The sequence below is a fragment of the Panthera leo genome, chromosome A1 (genome assembly GCF_018350215.1).
Source record: "Panthera leo isolate Ple1 chromosome A1, P.leo_Ple1_pat1.1, whole genome shotgun sequence".
Classification (NCBI taxonomy): domain Eukaryota; kingdom Metazoa; phylum Chordata; class Mammalia; order Carnivora; family Felidae; genus Panthera; species Panthera leo.
The window spans coordinates 178679949-178693475 of NC_056679.1; the positions used below are offsets into that span (position 1 = coordinate 178679949).

At 51.8% G+C, this 13527-nt stretch overlaps 1 protein-coding gene across 1 annotated transcript; it reads right to left on the reverse strand.

Moving 5' to 3' along the window:
* Positions 1 to 6752: 6752 nt before the first annotated feature.
* On the reverse strand, positions 6753 to 10718 carry FOXI1 (forkhead box I1). The gene is made up of 2 exons (XM_042907333.1): positions 9860 to 10718; positions 6753 to 8380 (listed from the first exon to the last, which is right to left on the reverse strand). Exons 1-2 carry the CDS (start codon positions 10434 to 10436, stop codon positions 7821 to 7823), a joined length of 1137 nt encoding a protein of 378 aa, XP_042763267.1. The 5' UTR covers positions 10437 to 10718; the 3' UTR covers positions 6753 to 7820.
* Between the last annotated feature and the right edge of the window lie 2809 nt (positions 10719 to 13527).

Here is a 13527-nt window from a genome sequence, read left to right on the forward strand (position 1 = left end):
GGAACAAACATGTACAGCACGACCTAAATTGTATATCCATTTCCTCGCTGCTGGGTCATTACAGACCAAGAGCTGCAGCAGGGGAACGAGATGGGGATTACTCAAAGAGACAGACTCTCTTGACCACCTCCTGTGTGCCAGGTATTTTCAAATATAAATTCTCATCTAATTCTTGAAGGCTATGGTGATGGTAAGTAATGTCTAAGATTATGAACTCTGATATCCCGACTCTAGCATTTACTAGCCTGTGATGTTGGCCAAGTTACACTCTCTGATTCTTGGTTCCTTGTCCTTAAAACTAGGCTGACAATTACTTGAAAGTTGGTTGTGCAGGTTAAATGGGGTCCTCGGGAAAAAGCACCACGTTTGATACCCAATAAATGTGAATTCCTTGACTCTGCTCTGACCTACCAAATGAACATGCCCAGGGCAACAGAAGCAGGAAGCATGGGATAAAGATCTTCTCCATCACCTGTCCTCCAATACTGGAAGCCTTTGCAGACGAGAGACTCATCATTGGCCACCTCAAGGACTAGAGTGTCTGGTGCCAGAGAGGTGGGGTACCTTGTAGTAAGAGTTTGCTAACAAAGGCCATTTGACCTCTGTAAGCAGATTCTTGTGCCCAGGGCAGGAGGACATGTTCAGTTGATCTGTCATCAAGGGTTATGGAATGATAGCTCCCTGGGCATAGTGCCAACATTGTTAAGCATTGGAGGGTGCACTGGATTAAATAGCATCCCCCCAAAAATTCATGTACACTCAGAAACTCAGAATGTGATGTTATTTGGAAATAAGGTATCTATAGATATAATTAGTAAAGTTAAGATAAGGTCACACTGGGCCCTAAACCCAATATGACTATTGTCCTTAGAAGAAAAGGAAAAAAAAAAAAAAACCCACACACACAGAAGAGGCCATATGAAGAGGCAGAGATCGGAGTGATGTGTCTATAAGCCAAGAAAGGTCAAGGATTGCTGGTGGCCGGAAGTTAGAAAGAAGCAAGGAAGGACTCCTCCCTAGAGCTTTTGGAAGGAGTCTGGCCCAGCCCACACCTTGGTTTTGGGCTCAGCCTTCAGAACTGTGAGGGAATATGTTTCTGTTGTTTTCATCTGCTCAGTTTGTGGTAATTTGTTATAATAGCTCTTAAAAATGAGTGCAGGTTCTTCTGAGCCACAGAAGGAGTTAGCCAGTTGAATGAAGGCTCGGTGATGTCGTTTAAGTAGGAGGATGTGACTTAGTAATAAAAGCTACTGTTTACTGAGTGATTGCCTGGTGCCTTACCATCTTATTTCATTTATTTCTCAAGGCGACTCTGCGGGGGTGTTAGTATTATTCCCTTTTTACAAGCAAGGAAACTGAGGCTCCAGGAGGAGGTCACACAGATGGTCTGTGTGACTCCAAGACTGTGTGGTTTGCACCCAAGAGGGTTTCCAGGAGCTAGTGCCACAGAGGAGCGTTCTCAGAGACTTCCTGGCCCGGGGCTGTCAACCTCACTAGTAGCATTTGAGGTCAGAACCTTGGGCTGTGCTTCTTGTAGATCTGCAGGAGGGGCCGGGAGCCTTCCTGAAGTTTAAGGTGAGGGGCACACAAATTGCAAATCCCTCTCTCTTGCCCTAGCACCTGGGTTAGGCTGGCCTCTAGCCTTGCTGCTGCCTCCTGCTGACACTGGGGGTGGGTGGTGCATAAGCTGGGAGAGTTGGGTTCTTTTAAAAACGACTTTTGTTGGCTTCATGTCTTTCTTATAATAACAACAAATTACATTTAAAAAATAGAAAATATAGGCAAGGAAGTGCAAGGGGGGGGGGGGGGGGCGGGGGGGGGCAGGGAGACTATAGAGCCAAAGAGAAAAAAAAAACTTCGATCCATTTCAAGATGGTTATTAACCTGATCAGATTCCTTTCCAAATCCCCTTTCTTCTCCCCTCCTTCTCTCTGTCCCCCTTCCTGTGTTGTTTTCTTTCTTTCTCACTGGCACTCTTGATCTTTTTCTACCCCTTTCTCTGTGTGTGTTTTGCTCCATACATTTAAAAACCCATAGCATATATTTGCATACATAGGGCATGTGGCATACGGTTTTATAACTTGCTCCCAGCCCCTCCCCTTTCAGTGCACCGTTTGCACCTTTCCAGGTAGATCTGCAGGATCTGGCTCCTCCCTTTTATCAGCTATGCACGGTCCCGTGATTCTCATGTGCCGCCGCTTATTTACTCGGTTTTTTGTTCATGAACATGCAAAGTATTCCACTGCTTGACTCAGATGAACCTCCCCGACATGGACATACTCGCACATACAACTGCCCGCTCAGCTTCAAAAATAAAATTCCCAGGAGAGAAATTCCTAGGTCAAAAGAGATGCACATGAGACACTTTTTTTTTTTTTTTAATTTTTTTTCAACGTTTTTTATTTATTTTTGGGACAGAGAGAGACAGAGCATGAACGGGGGAGGGGCAGAGAGAGAGGGAGACACAGAATGGGAAACAGGCTCCAGGCTCCGAGCCATCAGCCCGGAGCCTGACGCGGGGCTCGAACTCACGGACCGCGAGATCGTGACCTGGCTGAAGTCAGACGCTTAACCGACTGCGCCACCCAGGCGCCCCCACATGAGACACTTTTATGCACATTCTTCAAATCGTCCCTAAGAAGATCTCTCCGCCTGTCCTCCCGAGAGTGCGGGACGAGGGCACCCGTTCCCTCCCACGTGCAGCACAACAGCTATCACATGGTTAACGTGTGTGTGGTGGACAGGGCAGATCATTCTTGCTTTCTTTCACATTTCTTTAATCATTAAACAGACTGGGTGTCCTTTCCTATGTGCGTTACCTATTTACTTTTCTTCTTGGGTGAAAATAGATTTTCTACTGGCAAGGACTTTATCTCAACTTGTCAGAAATCTTCCCGTGTTCGGGTTGCTAAATTTTTGATGTGTATGCTGTACTACATCCCTCCGTGTGTCCCTTTGATGGTGGCTGTGCCATCCAGACACATGCCATTTGTAAATAGTCAACTTTGTAAGTTGTTCTCTTACAGTTTCTGCCTCAGCTGTTGTGCAAAGCAGGGGCTCTGTCTGTGAACATTCTGGGAGCTCAGGCTCTGCCTGTGCACGTTCTGGGAGCTCAGGTTGTACCCTAAAGCAGGAGGGGCTCTGCTTCCTTCACTGGCTGCATTTCGCTCCTGCGTGCTGAACCACTTGCATTTCCCTCTCTCTTCCCCCTGGCCTTTGCACATATTCTACCTCTGCCTGAGGGGTCATTCCTTCTCTCTTTCCTACTAGGGAAAGAGGAGAAATCCTACTGGGCCTTAAAGACCTTGCCCAAGTGTCATGGACTCCAGTGAGCCTGCCTGACCCCCTGCCCTGTGTTAGGTGCCTCCTCTATGCCATTCTGTTGGAGCACATGCCACAGGGAGCTGTGCTGAGGCATCGCTTGCCTGTCTCTCTGCCAGCCAGCCCACAGGCCCCTTGAGGTTGGGCCCGTGTATCGCTCACTATTAAATCTCCAGACTCCAATGGTCCTCACCACATAGTAGCTGCTCAATAGACATTTGATGAATAAACAAATCCATGAATGAGTTGTAGACCTGCCCAGTGTCAATGTCCTCCAGCCAAAGGCCACCAGGGACACACCTGTGGTTGAATAAGTTGGAGAATTGTGGGCCTCTCAGTGAGAGGGTATTAGAAAGGACTAGGCACTTCAGGAAGGGTGTCAGGAAATGAGGCTTTGCTCTGGCTCAAATTCTACCAGGAGGAGGTGGGGGCAAGCCTAAGATTGGGCATCTCAGTAAATTTTGCCTACAGTGAGGGAAGACCAGACTATGGCTGGAGTTGTAATTGATAAAGAAGCAGTAGCCCCTCGCAGGAGCCAGGATGGGGGACGTTTGGTCATTTTTGTAGCTTGAACACTGTCTATGTTTTGTCTGTGTTCACACACGATTACGGAGGGGGTCGTTTGTGTCTTGATCTGTCTCGGTCACAGAGTGAGTGGCCCTGTCTGATGCTGATGTTCTGAGAAATTGTTCATGTTCAGCAGGAGAACACAAGCCTGGCTGTGAATACCAGGCAGGGTCCCTGGGTTTCTGACCAGCTGCCCACCTGCTCAGTCACCTGTCAGCACCACTACTCCTCCCACCATGGTCTGGCCTCCATCTTTGCCGTTCACCTCATGCTCTTGCCCACCGTCAAGACCTGCTCCTGGACGGGGTTTGATACGGGTGGTGGGAGAAGCATGTTGAAGTGCCAAGAATCCTGGACCACATAGGAAATCAGCACATTTGTGCCCGGACGTGTGTTCTATTATTAACGGGCAGCATGATGTTGGTCCAGCCCTCTCTCTCTCTGAGTGTTCAGTTTCCTCATCTTTGAAGTGATGGCCTTAGGACCAAACTTCTAATAGGTCCTTTTGTTCCACTCTGAAGGGGACTGAAAAACTTCATTATCCTCTGACAGAGGCATGTAAGTTTTTGTTCCCTGTTGAAATGAATGGCTTCTGACCTCTAGGGACAAGTGTAGGGGTCAAATGCACATGTAAGTGTGTGTGTGTGTGTGTGTGTGTGTGTGTGTGTGTGTGTTGAGGGGATGATTTTCTGGCACTTTTAAACCCCACGATGAAGCAGCCCCCATGTTGCCCATTCCTAGGGTCACCTTTCAGTTTGGGAACTTGGGAACATGAGTATGGGGAGGGGGGAGCCAAGGGTGGTCCTTTGATTCTTGGCTCTAGTCTCACCTCCTCCATGAAGCCTTCCTCCAACACACAGCAAGCCCTCATCTCAGACCCTTTACTGGTGTTGGTGGCCATGTGGTCAATGGAGAGCCAGACTGTAGTGGGAGGATAAATACAACATCCAGCCAGAGCTCTGTGCACAGGGTTGAATGCTTGGTGGATGACCGGTCCTCCTTCATCCATTCCTTCCTTGCCCCTTCTCTCCAGCTCTCGTTTCTTCCCAGAGGACAAGAACCAAAAGCGGGGTAAGAAGCAGCCTGTGTAAGCTGACCAGGATGTCCTCCTCTTGACTTGGGCCTCTTGTGAGTCCTTTCCTGTGAGATCCCGGCCTGCTACCATGAACTCCCCACGTTCAAGTGTCACAGTCCAGTGGCAAGGTCTTTGTGTTGTCACAGCCCCGCAGACATTCCTTTCACTGCCGTCCCCACTGGATTCCTGGCTGAAGAAGAAGGGAGACTTGAGTGCTGTGGCCTGGATTCTAAACCACCACCTCCCACCCTGCCAGGCTGGTGTCTCTGGGCCCCTTCCCACCCTGTGCCTTGCTAAGACTGGACCTGTGGCAGGCTTGCTGGGGAAGGGGTGAGGCCTGCAGAGCAAGGTGCCATTATCAATACAGAGGGTGGAGCTGCAGAGTCAGTTGGGGCAAATTTGGTGGCATCTAGTGTGACAGAAAGTCCTGGTCAGGGCTTCAAGACCTGAATTTCAGCTCTGCCTCTGCCCCATCTCCCTGGTGACATTTGTGAAGTCCCTTCTTCCCCCAGCCTCACATTTCCCATCTGTGCAGCGAGGGCACCACCACTGTATCTGCCTCTACCACCAGAAGTCTGGCTCCCTGTGGAAAGGGATACCCCAGGAACGAATCTCAGGGGTCTCTAAGGAGGCCTGCTTTTTCTCTTTGCAGCTTTCCTGATTTTGCTCCCTTGTGACGAGGCTGGGCTTTCAGCACTAGGTGCAGTGGGTTAGAGTTTCAGCCACAGCAGCATTTGAATCCTGGCTGTGATTCCTGGATCAAGTTACAGAATCTCTCCAGGCCTCAGTGTTCTCATCTCTAAAATGGAGATAATACTGTTGGTTTCATTGGATTATTCGAAGGATTAAATGCAATAAAACAAGCCAAGTCCTAACACAGCGCCTGACACATAGTAAACCTTTCATGAGTGCTATTATTATCATCACTGTTATTGTTACTGTTGTTTACCACCTGACCTCAGTCACTCTAGGGAAAGAGAGCCCCTGCCGAAGTCTGAGTGGGCAGCTTGGCATGGCTCATGCAGGTGGCCAGGGAGCCTGGGTTTGAGCCTTCTGCATGCTTGCCCCAGGCGGAGACTCCAACTAGAAACTTCCAGCTGCCATGGACAGGTCCTTCAGCATGCACTGTGCCAGCAGCCCAGGGAATCGCCAATATACACACACATGGGCTGCTGTGAGCATAAAAGAGCTCCCACCTGCACAGCACTTGGCCAGGTGCCTGCCTAGAGCCCTCAGTGGATCATAGCCAACAGCACTGTTCTCATTGCCACTAAGCGTAGCCATGTCCAAGGTGCAGGAGTCAGACGCCCTGGGCAGGGACAGGCTGTAGACTCCAGGCAAGTGGTTCAACCATCCTGATCCTCAGTTTTCTCCTTTGTATAATGGGACCAGTAGCACCCCTTTCACAGGGTTACTAGGGGGACTACATAGAGCACAGCTATGAGGGTTGCTTGAGCTGCAAAGACAGTCATGCTCAGTTCCTGTTTTGTGTCCAATATGGATGGCTTCCTTCATGCACTTACCCCATCCCTGCAAGTGCCCCTCTTTTCACTGGGGACATTTGTCCCATCTCCACGTTGGTGGCGAGGAAGATGGAATCCTCAACGCCCATTCTTTCTCTGTCTCCTGGCCCCAAAACCTTCAGCTCCAGACTGCACTTGGCTCCATGATTAGTCGACCAGCAGCTAAGAGACAGGAAAACTCAAAAGGAAGGGACATGCACAGTGTTTTTTGTTTTTGTTTTTGTTTTAATTAAAAAGAAAATAAGAAAACAAAAACACTTCCCCGGGTATGCTGTGATGACACATCACGGGCGTGTAAATACATATAAAAATGAGAAAAAAGTCCCAGGAGCTGCAGGCATGTACCCCTGTGCAGTGGGCTATAGGTCCCTCCCTTGAGGCTTTGTTTCCTCAGACATTCACCTCTCCCGGGCTATAAAAAAGGAAGCGCTCATTCAGCCTTGTTTCTCTTGGAAGACTCAGCCACTTTCAGCTCACTGGTCCATGACATGAACACAGGAAGCTGGGCTTTACAAGATTTTGTAAGTGGACAGTGCTGGGGTGGGGGGCATGGAGTACATGACTCCTCTCCCTGCCCTGCTCAAGGTCTCTGGGGCTGGGGAAGTGATGTCCTTCTGTGGGGAGAGGTGGGACACACTATCCTTCAGGGGCATGAGCTTGGGCTTTCCTCCTGAATGGCAGCAAAAGAAGTGCCTACAGGTAAGTTGGGAGCCCCAGAACAAGGCCTTGGAGCAAGATGAGATGTGCCTGGGGCCAGGGCTAAATTTTGATGGACAGCCATAGGGCAGTGGATGTGCTTGCCTTATAAGCAGCTGACACACTGACCTGCCTTGACTGTTCAACCAATTGTTCCATTCCTGCCTTTGTTCACCCAAACTCTGGGGGTCATACAGACCCAGACTCAACTCATGACTCTGTCACTTACTAATCTGTACAATCCTGTGAGTTACTTAGCTTCCTAGAGCCTCAGTATCCTCATCTGTTAAAGGAGGAGATTCATTTGAACCCCACAGGGTAACTGTAAATAGTAAGTGTGATCATGCCTTTAAAGAGCCTAGCATAGCACCTGGCACATAGTAAGTACTCAACAAATGGCTGCCATGATTACTGCTATCAGGAGCACCAGTATTTCCACTGCAAAGTTGGTGAGTGTGTGTGGACGTATGTGAGATAAACAGAAGGTTTACACAATGTTCTAGGGGAAGGATGAATTGCTCTGAGCTTCCTGTGTATGCCTGGGTAGTTGAGAGTCTTGGACCACAGCGGTGCTGGCATGGGAGGCCTCAACTGCTTTCCTCCCATGCATGTCCATGTGGTTCAGGAGCTGTTCTGTTCTAAACCTCAGTGCCCTCCCTGGGGTAGAGGACACTGTTTGTGTTGATGCTGTTGTAGAAATGAGGGCTGAACTGGTTGAGGACAGAGCCTCCATAGCCGAGAGCGTTGGTGGGCATGGGGTTGGCCCATTCGCCCCCGGCCCCATGGCTGCTGAGGTTGGTGAGTGGGGTGTAGGAGCTGAAGTTCAGCAAGTTCTGCCCCATCTTGTCAGCGGGCTCAGGGCTCAGTCCTGGTGTTGCCACAGGGCGGCTCACCGGGCTCGAACCGCTCACATAGGCTGTCATGGTGGAGAGGAAGTTGTTGAGGCATGGGGTACCCGACGGGGGAGGTGAGGACTGCTTCTCTGGGGAGCTTGTGGTGCCTGGTGACGCACTGTCCAAGATGTCCTGGGCCTCTGCGGTCTTTGGGCTGCCCACTAGGAGGCTGCTGTCAGTTTTCTCCGAGGCCAAGGATCCCGTGCTGGAGGAGACATCTGATTTTCTCTTCCTCTTCCTGCGGAAGTTTCCATTATCGAACATCTTCTCACAGTTGGGATCCAGGGTCCAGTAATTCCCTTTGCCTGGCACAAAAGTGGTAGAGGTTAAGTAGAGAGATGGACAAAATGCTCTGCTCCTGTTTCTGTGTAGCGTCACAAACTAAACATCAAAGAAACACACGCAAAAGGCAGAACAAAAGGCAGGGAGAGAGACACAGAGGAATAGTGTACAGAAAACACAGGGATCTTTAGCTCAGCTCCCTGCTCACAACTGGGCTCTCTGGGAGCACAGAGGTGTGAGCCATGAAAGTGCTTACAATGTGGGCCTCTGGGAGACGTTCAGGGGCTGGGGGAATGGAGAGGGAGGGGTTCCTTCCATTGCTGACGTGGAGAAAACTAAGGAAACACTTCAGGGCTCCCTGAAAGTTTTGGGCATGGAGTCCAAGGGTGGACTTGAGTCCTGGCTTTGCTCTTAAGTGGCAGAGGGACTTCAGGCAAGCCTCAGTTTCCTAGTCTGAAACGTGGGTCGGTTGTACCAGTCCCTTCTTCCTCAGGCTGACTGTGAGAAAGGGCTGATGCTAGACGTGTAGCTGGGCTGCATCACCATGAGGTGCTGTCCAGAGGTAAGGCCTGAGCTCAGCCTGCGGGTGAGGCCAGTCATTTGACTGGACACTTGCCTTCCCCTGGGGCCCCAATAGTTCTACCCTTGCTAGGCTTGAAGTGGGCGAAGGTGGGGGCTCTGAGTCATGCCCTGGCTTCCTGTGGGGGAAAAAGAATGGACTTCAGTTCTGGGAAATGCATAGCTGAGTTTTTAACGGCCCTATATGGCCATTCTGTATGGCCCTGAATTTTAGAAAGTCATCATTAAAAAGGAAAAGTTCACAGTCTTTGGTGGTAGAGAGACCTCCACTCAGCTTCAGGTTCCATGGCTATCCCTCCATTCTGTGTCACCTTAGGCAGGATGCCTCTAAGTGTCAGTCTCCTTATCTGTACAATGGGTTTAATAAGAGCTATCCTGCAGGGTTGCATTAAAGAAGGTTATGTACGGCAGGCAGCACAATGTGGCCCATGCTTATTTAACAAAGTTAGATCTTCTCCCAGAAGGCTGGGGGTGCACCTGGGCTTGGCCTAGTCCAACTCACCACAAGGACTTTCTATGAGCTGAAGGCTGGGGACTCAGATTAATCATAACAGTTCCTATAGTCTACTGGGTGCTTGTTAGCACCAAAATCCCTGCATACATTATCTCATGACCCCCATCACAGGCCTGGAAAGGAGCCACTGTTACCTTCCCTATTTTGCAGGTGGGGAAACTGAGGCTCAGGGACCTAAAATGCTGGATGTCACTGGCTGGTCCATGGTCCAGCCAAGGTCAAAACCCAAATCTGCCCCCTGGGCTCTCCCAGTCTCCTTCACTGACAACCCTGAGCCCCCTGTCTTGGGGGGACACAGCCATATCAGAACTGTCTAGAATGGGGTGCTGGTTTGGAATGACATGAACCTTCCTTGGGGGCGTCGGAGGCTTGCCCCACCCACTCCACACTGCGCCCGCAGCCCCCTTACCTGGGTCATCCTCATCGCGGGGCACCTTCTTGAAGCAGTCGTTGAGAGACAGGTTGTGGCGGATGGAGTTCTGCCAGCCGGCCTTGCTTTTGTTGTAGAAGGGGAAGTTGTCGGCCACGTACTGGTAGATCTGGCTGAGGGTGAGCCGCTTGTCGGGCGCCCCGTGGATGGCCATGGCAATGAGAGCCGAGTAGGAATAGGGGGGCCGCACCAGCTTCATCAGCTCCTCCTGCGAGGGGATGGGCAGCCAGCCCAGGTCGCCGCCCCCCAGCCCAGACATGCCTGGCAGCAGCTGCCTCTGCACACCATAGGCCTGGGGCAGGAAGGGGCTGGTGTTGGTGCCCGACAGGTAAGGTGGCGGAGTCATGGCCGGTCCATTGAGCCAGAGGTAGGGGTTGGGGGTGGCCCCGTACTCGCCGCCCCCCTCGAAGGAGGGGGGCCGCTGAGGGCTGGGCACGCCCTGTGGATGGAAGAAGTTCTCATAGTAAAGGCTCATCTCGGGGGGCTCCTGGCCGATGCTGGGGAACTGGGGGCTGCAGCGAGGTGGGGAGGGCGCCGGGAGGTCGAAGGAGCTCATGCTGGGGCTGGGCTCGGCCGGAGCCACCTGCCTGGCACCTGCACAGGGGAGCTGTCCCTGACAGGTGCTCTGCTGGCCCAGCCTCCCACTTATACCCCTGCAGGCTTGGCCTGTGGGCCCCACCCAGGGGCGGCCACCTGCTGCAGACCCGCCCCTCCTCCAACAGCTCTGAGAGCAAAGGGGAGGGGGCCTCCCGGCCAGGCCCACTGCGCGTGCTCAGACCGGTGCTGTAGCTGATGTCTGCAGTGTCCAAGGTGCTCCTCTTCCTTCTCTCTCTTCCCAGTTCCCCTCGCCCCCTTATCTCTCTCCTTTCTCCTCCTCACCTGGTTCGCCTAGTTTCTCCTTCATTCTGTCTCTCTTCCCGTTTTCTCCTCACTTGTCTCTCCCCTTTCCTCCCCTTCTTTCATTCTTAATGTCCTCTATGCATCTCCTTCTCTCCTTCCCTCCTTGCTGCCAAATTCTTTACCTTCTCTTCCTCCCCCTTCTCCGGATTCTGTCTTTTCAAAGCACTGTTCTGGACACCTCTCCTTCCCTTCCTTCTTTCTCTCTCTGAGTTTGTTTCTATCTCTTTCTACTTCTCTGTCCCCTCTTGCTCACCTCCTGTGTGTTTCTGCTTCTCTCAGCTCTCTTTCATTCCTGTCTCTGTCTCTCAGTTCCTGTGTGTCCCTTTCCCTGTCCCCTGTCCCCTCTTCTTGCCCACCCTGACCCCTCATTCTCCGCCCCCTCACTCAGACTGGGTGAGGCACTTTACAGGAAGCCACATCTTTGGGTCTTCTGAAGGGAAGACACACTTTCTGGAGTTTCAGGAAAGAGCCTGGCCTTGAAGAATCAGAAGAGCAGAAAGGAGCCTGGCCAGAGAGGGCAGCTGGTCGGCTGTAGGCGCCCTGTGTGCACCCAAACACACCACCCAGGGCAGGCAGGCTGACAGGGCTTGTGGACAGGCCTGGGGATTGTCCCAGAGGAACAGCAGGGCCCATCAAGACAGTGACCAAAGGAAGAGACTCTGAATGGGCTTCTGGGGAAGATGAGAGAGAACTTGCACTCTGCAAGTTTCTTTCTGCCTGCAGGGGCCAAGCAGGCCCCCGGGCCACTATCTGATCAAAGGCCTTTCATGTTTCAGATTGCAGGCCCCCCCCCCCCCCCAGAGCTGAGGCCTGGAGGAGAGCCCTCCACCCCTCAACTCACCATTCTCCTCACACCATCTCTGCCTCAGGCTCTCGAAGCGGGAGTCCAGCTCTCCCTGCTTCTCCGTGTTACGGTCAGTCCCTCTCCTCCCTGGGCTTCGTTCTCCTCCTGGAGCTGAGAGATGGGTTGCCCCAGCCCTCCTTCATCCCAGGCAGGCTCTCAGCTTGAGGGGAGGGGAGTGGGCCCCTACTCAGAGGGTAGGCAGCTGTCCCTGAGCAGGCTTTGGTACAGCCTGAGTACTTCTCTCTTGGATCAGCAGATTGGAAGAAAGTTCCAGTCCACTTTCTCTGGTCACCACCTCCCTCCTGCCCTCCTACCTTCCTTCTCCCCATTCAACTTTGTCTCACTCCTCCAGACCCCATGTGCCTGAGGGGGAAGAAGGAGGTCACTTCCTGTGTTAGCTGGAGGGGCTGCCTCTCAGGGAATCCCCCCTTCCCCGGCTGTCTGCTCTCCTTTACAGCTGTGTCAGGAGACTGACGTGTGGGAAACCTGAGGGCCATGGAATGCATCTCGTTTGCAGCATATTAGTGCTCGGAGGATGAGTTCAGGTAACTGGATGGGAGGGGTCCTCCCAGGTCCTGAGAAACCACCTGTCCCCACTAGGGAACAGTGGATGAAGTGACTCCAAAAGGGCCTGTCTGCCCAGGTTAGGCATGGGGTAAGCATACTGTACCTTCTCTCAGAAGAGTAAAGCAAAGGAGGCCCCATCTTTGTTTCAAGTTTCTCTGCTGGGCCTGGCTTGCTGGTGGGGGTGGGGGGGGGACATGACTCTTTAAGAAACAGTCACATTAGAGACCACCAATACAGACCCCAGGTCTGATGGTATAGCTAACTGTACAGCCAGACCCTGCCATCTACAGCTCACAGTCACAGCACCCCAAGTCATGTGACAAGTTCACAGTCAAGCTGGTCAGGAGCCCTTCTCCTAACCCCTTCGTCCACCTTTTGCCTATTGCTGGGGTCTCCTTCTGGAGAGTCATTTTTTTTTTTAATTCTTTTTATTACATTTTTTTTTAATGTTTATTTATTTTTGAGAGAGAGAAAGACAGAACATGAATGGGGGAGGGGCAGAGAGAGAAAGACAGAATCCAAAGCAGGCTCCAGGCTCTGAGCTGTCAGCACAGAGCCTGGTGTGGGGCTCGAACTCACAAATCATGAGATCATGACCTGAGCCAAAGTCGGACGCCCAACCAACTGAGCCACCTAGGCGCCCCCCCCCCCCAATTTTTTTTAATGTTTATTTATTTTTTTGGGAGAGAGAGACAGCAGAGGAGGGAGGGGCAGAGAGAGACAGGGAGACACAGAATCTGAAGGAGGCTCCAGGCTCTGAGCTGTCAGCACAGAGCCCGACGTGGGGTTCAAACTCACAAGTCACGAGATCATGACCTTAGCCAAGATCAGACATTTAACTGACTGAGCCACCCAGGCACCCCCTGTAGAGGCACTTTTTTGAGGAAGCTCCCCCAAGCCTCCCTGTTGCCCCTGGGCCTTGGTTCTTTCCACTGGAGATCAGAGAAAGCCTGGCCTGTCTTAGGAGTCCTGGCCTCATGTGCAGCCAACAGTCCTGAGTTCTGTGGCTGCAGCTCACAGCCTCTCATGTCCTCCCTCACCTGGCCACAGGATCAGGCCGTCAGGTCAGGGGTGCCCAGAGCTTCCCAGAGGCCCTTATCCCTGATTTTCATGAGCATTGCTGTGGTCTTCGGGGTAGGTGACAGGAGCTGGCTGTTCCTATCCCCAGGGGAGGTTTGGGAGTTACAGCCCAGATGCCCCCTGACGAGTCCTGGAGCCTCTGGGAAAGGTATCAGATGTCTCTATAAACGAGGGTCATTTTGTGGAGAAAATTATTTCAGGCTCTTGAATTTCCCACGAGTGGAAATCCTAACCTGAGAAACTTGAAGGAAATAAA